The sequence below is a fragment of the Penaeus chinensis genome, chromosome 24, assembly GCF_019202785.1.
Source record: "Penaeus chinensis breed Huanghai No. 1 chromosome 24, ASM1920278v2, whole genome shotgun sequence".
NCBI classification, from domain to species: Eukaryota; Metazoa; Arthropoda; class Malacostraca; order Decapoda; family Penaeidae; genus Penaeus; species Penaeus chinensis.
The window spans coordinates 42,183-49,682 of record NC_061842.1 but is presented as its reverse complement, the minus strand read 5'-3'; the positions used below and the strand labels follow the sequence as shown (position 1 = coordinate 49,682).

Genomic DNA, 7,500 nt, shown 5'->3' with positions numbered 1-7,500 from the left:
TTATTATTATTGCTTTGTTGTTGGTGTTTTTGTTACTATTACTGGTATTATTATTGTTATTATTACTCTTATTGTTGTTGTTATTGTTATTACTATTATCATTATCAATATCATCATTATTATTATCTTTGTTTTTATTTCTATTATATTAAACTCATTATTGTAATTGTTATCTCCACCATGATCATTATTATTATCATTATTATTATTATTATTATTATCGTTATTGTTATTGACATTAATATTTTGATGTTATGATCATTGTCATTATTATCATCATAATAATAATATTATTATCATCATAATGATAATAATTATCATTATTATCATCATCATAATAATTATCATTATTATTATTGCTACCATTATTATCGTTATTAGTATTATTATTATTATTATTGTTATTATTATTATGATGATGATGATGATGATTACTATTATTATTACTACTACTACTACTACTATTACGATTAAAAATATTGTCATTATTGTTATGGTTTTCATTAATATCATTATTACTATTATTATTGTTTTTGTTATTGTTGTTATTATTGTTGTTACTATTATTGCAATTATTATTACTATTATTATTACTATTATTCTTATTATTTATAGATATATATTATTATCATCATCATCATAATTCTTTTATTGTAATCATTATCATCACCATTATTACTGTATTATTAAATACTTTATATGTATATATATTTTTTTCGTCTTTCCTCTTCCTCTTTCTCCCTTCCCCCACCTCCTCTTCCTCCCCTTCGTCTCTTTCTGTGCCATTCCCATCACACGCGACGCTATACATGCTTCACTATTTGTTGTTACGTCACTGCCTACGTCATTGTTATTGTTTACTTGTGTCGCCTCGATGTGACGTCATCGCCTGGGCGTTTTGTGCCGCATTCCCGAAAAATATATATGATTTCGCCTTTTTTTCCTCTTTACGCTGACTTTTGCTGAGTTTTGGAGAGGTAAGTACTTTGGGATCATTGGTGTTTTAGGCGAGATGGTAGCGAGGTCAGGATCAGTGAAGGACTATTCGTAGTAAAGACAATAAAAGGTTCCGAGAGTGCGATTGAGGAAGTTTTAGGCAGGCACTATGGCTGTTTGATACTTTGGCACGTGATGATTTATGTGATGCACATTGGGACCATAATTGCTCTTTGTGTAGAATTGCCCTGTTATTTAAGCCAAGTTCGCGTAATGGGAAATCTTTACACAGGGCTGGGCCTCGAAAGCCACTGCAATGGAATAGATGGATTCCTATTCTTATACAGTTCAGATGTAGTGATAATGATTTCGGAGAGAATAGATATTTTTGGCCCCTGTGGCTTGGGAGGACGTGGTCGAATCACTAGGAAAAACAGGTACTGCAACACCAAACCCATTATGATATGGCCAAAATCACCATAGTCAACCACTTAACCCAGTGCCGCCGGGGAAAAGGAATAAAAATGTATCTGCACATAGATGGCTATGTTAGTGTTTAGCCGCAAAGGAGTCAATTAGTAGACGTAGTTTTTACTAGTGTTATGAATATCATTGGTGTTATTTTTATTATAAACATTATCATTACTATAATGTTACAAACAGTAACAGTTAAATAAGACAATGTAAATTATTTTAGTAAATCAAAGAAAAGGGTGAACAGGTGAGACAGGCAGTACTCGTAACTGTCTCATTAGTGACTTAGTACAAGTGTAGCCATCTATGTGTAAAATCAATCAAACAAGTAACTCATAGTGGGCATAGCACGTATGTACACGTCATGCCTGTTGGCATTGGGTTAATTGCAGTGATGTTATTGGGCTTTCACTGATAGAATTGCAGTTGGTGTATATAATCCATGTGTATTAGTTTTTAGAACACATAGATGAACACATAGATGAACAATAGTGATAGCATTGGTGATACTCAGAGTGGTATAGCTCCCAGTCATCGCTATGCCTCCAATTCTTAGGAGTTGAGGAAAAAAACAAGAAACCTCAACTATTTAGCTGTAAATTTTGGAAACCTCCTTGAGTATTTATCTCTTCATAAGGAACTAGACCAGACTCTGCCTTTCCAGGATATGTATCATGGATGGAGGATGGCCACAAAGTCATTTGATGAGGCACTATTTTCATGGCAGCATCAGTTGTCCTGCTGCCACTCTCATAGAAGCTCACTGTTTCCATAGAGTGTAACTATTATAACTGTACAGTAGATATTATATGCAGTCTGTAAATACCAAATTTGTTAGTATAGACAGGGCACAATTTGTTTATGTCTTCATTAATTTCAGAGGAATCATTTTCTGTTTCTCTATTTTAATACTAATTCCATAATTGATCACTGCTTTGGCAATATATTAACCCATTGGATCCAGGTGCCTCATGGACACACGTGACCCAATATGCAGGCGAGAGGCTTCTTTGGTGACTTCCCTGGGTTGTGGCTTGTGGGCCAGGTCTCATGATCTCTCACACTTTCGGTTTCAAGACTCCATGCTTCTTCTTTGTAGTGTTATTAGCCCTTTTTCTGTAGAAGCATTTTTGCTGTTTCACCAATTTCAGAGGCTTGTATTTGTCATTTCTTATGCAATATTAATGGGATGATTGACTTTATTCATCGAGCAGTCTCCATATTATCTCTCAAGGTAGTTTCCACTACAGTGTTTTAACAGTATCAATAAGTAGCATTGTATTATTTGTACTGTTTTTTATACTTTCATATGACATTTTCCAGTCACACCCTGCACTGCCAGTAATGGAAGTCAGGAAAAGGTTCCTGCATGTGGCCAGAGTGTCCTTCCTGAAGACAGCTCTCTCCAGGCATAGTTGACTGATGGTAAACTTTATCATCGTGGACCGTTGGAAATCCTGCAAACACGTGCTTTGTGTATCCATCACTTGATACTCAGTAAGAATTTCCCCTTGCTGTATGCTGTGTGGTGCAGCGGTAGCGATCTCGTCTAGTAATCTTGCTGACCTGCGTTCAAATCCCTTGCTGCCAGTGGATGGTAACCCCAGCCATTCCTTGCACATGGGATAATTTAGAAGCAAAATGAAACAGACAGCATGTCACACCAAGAATCTTGTAACAAATGGAATCAAACTAAATTTTTATTATTATTATTATTTTTATCATTATTATATGTTCTCATTACTGACCCACAGACAATTTTTTTTCCACCTGGATCCAATGAGTAATTAGCTATATGCAAATAAGGGGGCCAGCTAACATAATCTAATATTATGCTTTTTTCACAGGCATGATCAGGAAATGAGGTACTAGGAAGTGTGTTTGGGCTTAAAGATGCTGTCAGGCTTCCCACACCTCTTGCCAGTCATCTCACATAATGACAGCAGTGACTAAAAATGTTAAACCTAATACTACTTCCATCTATGGCAGAATGCCCTTGCAACTTCAACACTCTGGCAAAGGCCAACAAACCTCCCCACATATATTTGGCTTAGTCTGGTTCTTTATTTGACGGCAAATCAGCAGAGTAGTCTAAAAGCTCTACCTCACCAAAATACACCTAGTGTAGGTTTATTGTCCTTTTGCCCGAGTTTCATAGGCAAAGGGGACACAGTAAATGCTTGAGTTGCTGCAGGGCTCACCTATCCTTTCTGCAGACTGTATTCTTTAGCTGATAGTGATAGTTCATGTTTTCTCTGGGGGTTATTCTAGCCACACTATTCTTTCTTTGCTATTACTGACTATTTCTATAAGGAAATATAAGGTTTCTTAAGATTTGAATTTATCAAAACTAAACCCAGCAAGGAAAGTCAAACATGATATTTGTTCTTATTTTCTTCTCTAAAAGATTTTGTAAGAAGTTGACTGGTTTCCTGGAGTGATATCTTGTTGCCTTATCCTACAAGCCTAACAAAAAAAAAGGCATTTGTGCTCCTCTTATCTACTCTGCATTGCACCTGGAAAGCTGGACATGCATTAGAATGACAACTGGAATTTCTTTTACATATAGTAAAACTTCACTAAGCCATTAACAGCAAGCACCATGAAACTGTCCTTTCATATGCTTGGCCTGTTGAGTTAAGGCTAGTTTTTGTTTTTGTCAGTAGAGTAATTTAACACCTAGTTTTTTTTCTTCTGATAGATGAATATTTTTCAGTCATATATATATTGAGTCAGTCATTGGTTTATCAGAGAAGATTCAAGTAATTGTTTTAACCCAATGCCACCAGGATTTTTTTTTTCTTTTCTTTTTTTGTTAAAAAAGCAAAAGCTGTACTTCACCCAGTTTTGTTATTTTTGTGGATATTTCAAACTAATTTCAAGACCTTTTTTTCTAGCTTCCCCTTTATATCTTAATTTACTTTGTTGGTAATTTGCCTATTTGTCCTACTAAAGGAATCTTACCTGCTCCTGCTTCACTCTTAAAAAAAAAAAAAAAATCTAGAGTACTAAGGAAAAAGAACTATTCCTACACCTTTTTCTTTGTTGTGTTTATTCTACTTCTTGCTGCCTAATGCTCACTCTTGTGTGAAGCTTAATTGTCTATTAATATCCTTGTATGATTCTGGTTTTGTTTCTGCGTGTATATGTATGTTTTTTCAGAAGGACATTTATTATCGGTGAAGTCTTTAAAAAAATATGTTTACATTTAAATGTTTAAGACCTTTGGCAACAGTAGACACCTCACAACATCCTGAGGCTGTGTCCCGAGCACCAGACTGTGCGACTGAGAGCTGGGCAATGCACCTGTGCTTGACCTTGCCCAAATATTTGCCTATTGCTCTTGGGTTAAATCAGGACACACTATTTGTTCACTTGTTGCATGACATTTATATTAATCTTGTGTAACTAGAATAAAAGCAGGTCAGTCTTCTTTTTATAAGAAAATATGGATGAATAATTTTTCTTCTTCCTTTTTTTGAAGTAAATTGCCACCATTATTTGTATAGTGGCTCAGTAATGTTCTTGAATTTTATCCAGATAGATGATTAGTATATTTACATTGCTTCTCTTTTATGCTTTCTAATGCATATCATTGTTCTTGCAGATGATGGAGCAGAAGTATATGGAAGATATTGCACAATTTTTACATGATATGAAATGGATATATGATTTTCATGTTACAAAGGTATGTATGTCGTGTAACTGTATGAGCTAACTTTAGAATTTTGAGGCATTGTCTTATTTTAGTGACTGCAATTGTATAAGTTAAAATATATTCTTAATTGAGTAGGATATGATACTTAATTAAAGTCCAAAGAAAAAAAAATATTCAAATAATTTTTTTCTAAAATGTTGAAGACTTAGATAGGCATATTTTTAGGAACTTTTAGGGATTAAAGGCAGTAAAGAAGAAAACCATTAATATAGATTGCACAGTGAGCTTCTTGCTTTCTGGAGTCATTATTGTTTTGTTATTCCCTTGTAGACCACCGGGACTGTTATAGTCAGAATATTTGCATATTGCCTAAACCTTATATCAATTAAGATTCAGATTATTGTAATGGAGACATGGCATTTGGATCATTCTTTTCAGATTTTCACAAAAGACATCTTTTCACAAATGCCTGAGGACTGGAAAGGAAGTTTACTCAATCTTCCAGTTCATACTTTGAATGGAATTCCTCAGGGGAAAACTCAGGTAAACAGGTTCTTAGTTTGTTTTTATGATGTATATAAAAAAAAGTATTTGACTTGTTATGAAGTTGTTATGAAATGATGTCTGCCAAATATTGTGTAGTGTTTCAGAAGAAAGTATTGCAAACCTGATTACCACAAAGGGGATGGGCATTTTAGGATTTTTATTAATAATTTATAAAGAGAATGGATATAGGAAAATCATGAGCTACAAGAGCAGCCACAATTCTTTTTAATCTTGTTATACTTACAACATAAGAAAAAAGAGCATAATTCCTAATGAATGACATTTGCCTATTATTTCTCTCTTATTTGCTGTTTTCTCTTATCAACAGGATGACTGGCCACTCTCTTTGCGAGTCTTTTTAGAGAAATGTCAGAAGTTCTCCTTGCAGAACCTAACCAGAACAAGCTGTGAGGATGATCCTGAGGACGTTACTGGAAAAGTGCCTCAGACTTTAACTAGAGGATTATCTGAGAAAAAGAGACATGAGGTTCTCAGTCTTTTAAAACTCACAGAAAGAATAGCAAATGTAACGGGTAGTAATTATGTCCTGGATATTGGGAGTGGATTGGTAAGTCTGTAATAGAAGATGGATGAAGTTTGTGTGGATATCATAGTTGAGAATAGGATTTTAGGATGTAAGTCAGTGGAGTGTATTGCAATATCACAATCCTTTTTAGGAATTTTTTTTAGGAGAAAATTCCATTTTAAATTGTTGTTATTAAATTCTTGTCTCTTTTTATTTTGTCCAAATGTCTGTGTTTAGATGTCAGTATTCTACCACAGCAATGTGAAACAGATATTACAGTAGGTAATTAATGCTTTTAAACAATTTTGTATTTTTGTTTTTGCAGGGTTATATCGATTCTATTCTTCACCATACACTCAAGCTCACTGTAGTTGGTGCAGAGAGTCTAAAAGACCGTGTTAAAAGTGCAACAGAAAGACAAACCAGACTATTCACTGAGTGCAGTGGTGTAAGGCACATTCACTGGGAACTCACAGATGATGAAGAAACCTTAATAAGAGCACACAGGGAAGTGGTAGAGATGATGAAAGCTGATGTAACATGCACTTGTAAAGAGGAGAAATTAGAAACCAGGAAACCATTAGAGAACCAGCAATCTTCAATTCCAGTCAGTTATGTGACAGATACTTCTCAGGAGGATCATCATGTGGAAGAAAATTCCTCTGTGGAAAAATCAGCAATACTGATTGGCCTTCACTCTTGCGCAGACCTCTCTCCCATAATGCTGAAGGTATTCCAAGGCTGCCCTCAGCTCTCATCATTAATTCTATTTTCATGTTGCTACCACAAGTTGACTCCTGAGAAGTTGACAATGGAAGAAAACCAAAGCAATAAAGAAAATTGTGTTGGTGTTACAGATGAAACAGTGGGCACAAATCTTGGTGCTCTCAGAAAAGGAAGACAATGTCCATCTTCACACAACAATGAGGAATTGAGAGTTTGCAAATTCATGAACTTCCCTTTGAGTAATGCTCTGAAAACAATTCTTTCACAAAAGAAGATCAGCTTCAGCACTTTTGGGTTGAGGTTGGCAGCTCAGGAGTCAGGTCTGCGTTGGGTACAACAGACAGAAAAGGAACATGAAACCCACAGAAACAGTGTGGCCTACAGAGCTATCCTGGAAGCAGTCTGTGACAAAGGTATAGTGACATAGTATTACACTCTCCATGCTATTTACTGTGACGGTTTTATAATGTATGGCCAAGAGTTTTTGTATTTTAAATCCTAACTTGTTTCATATTCAAAGTGATTAGGTATGTCAGTTCTCCCTTTAATATTATGTGAGGAAAAATAAAGGTTTGTTCGGAATGTGATCTGGAATGTGTGGTATCAACACTCCTTGCCCCCTCTTTGCAATGTT

The 7,500-nt window shown here is 35.1% G+C and overlaps 1 protein-coding gene across 5 annotated transcripts in view; it reads left to right on the top strand.

Moving 5' to 3' along the window:
• Positions 1–859: 859 nt before the first annotated feature.
• The window catches only part of LOC125038173 (probable methyltransferase-like protein 25), an 8,563-nt gene continuing 1,922 nt past the window's right edge, over positions 860–7,500 (top strand). Inside the window, exons 1-6 of one of the 5 annotated variants that reach the window (XM_047631537.1) lie at positions 870–977; positions 2,734–2,907; positions 5,018–5,098; positions 5,507–5,611; positions 5,943–6,182; positions 6,466–7,279. In XM_047631537.1, coding sequence (XP_047487493.1) covers positions 5,018–5,098; positions 5,507–5,611; positions 5,943–6,182; positions 6,466–7,279 — 1,240 coding nt within the window. In that variant the 5' untranslated portion in view covers positions 870–977; positions 2,734–2,907. The other 4 variants (XM_047631538.1, XM_047631539.1, XM_047631541.1 and 1 more) reach the window with 4 other exon arrangements.